Source organism: Passer montanus, unplaced genomic scaffold (genome assembly GCF_014805655.1).
Source record: "Passer montanus isolate IOZ18808 unplaced genomic scaffold, ASM1480565v1 scaffold177, whole genome shotgun sequence".
NCBI classification, from domain to species: Eukaryota; Metazoa; Chordata; class Aves; order Passeriformes; family Passeridae; genus Passer; species Passer montanus.
Genome location: NW_024365048.1, coordinates 210,787 through 211,129, shown reverse-complemented (window position 1 = coordinate 211,129; position 343 = coordinate 210,787). Strand labels below are relative to the sequence as shown.

At 80.2% G+C, this 343-nt stretch overlaps 1 protein-coding gene across 1 annotated transcript in view; it reads right to left on the bottom strand.

Annotated features, from left to right (window-relative positions):
- IMPDH1 (inosine monophosphate dehydrogenase 1) overlaps positions 1-85 on the bottom strand; it is a 9,784-nt gene extending 9,699 nt beyond the window's left edge. The window contains exon 1 of the mRNA XM_039704568.1: positions 24-85. Within this exon, the coding sequence (XP_039560502.1) occupies positions 24-85 (62 nt within the window). The remainder of the gene's footprint in view (positions 1-23) is intronic.
- Between the last annotated feature and the right edge of the window lie 258 nt (positions 86-343).

Genomic DNA, 343 nt, shown 5'->3' with positions numbered 1-343 from the left:
CAGCCCCCCGTGCCCCCCCTTACCTGCCCTCTCCCCGTCCCGCGGGGGTCTCCTCGCCCTCGGGGGACTCTGGGGGCGCTTCCATGGCGGGGGGTCCCGGGGGTCCCGCGGGTGCCGGGGGTCCGTGGGTGCCGCTGCCGGCGGGGCCCGGTGCCGTGGGAGGGGGGGCGTGAGGGGCGGTGCCCCCCTCGGCTCCGCCCACCCCGGGGGGGCTCGGACGCGACACGGGGGAAACTGAGGCACGGGGGTCGCGGGGAGCATCCCACGATCGGGGGGATCACAGAGGGGAGGTCACGGGGGGTGTCACGCACGGGGGGGGGCCCCCCAAAGGGGGGGCCCCCGG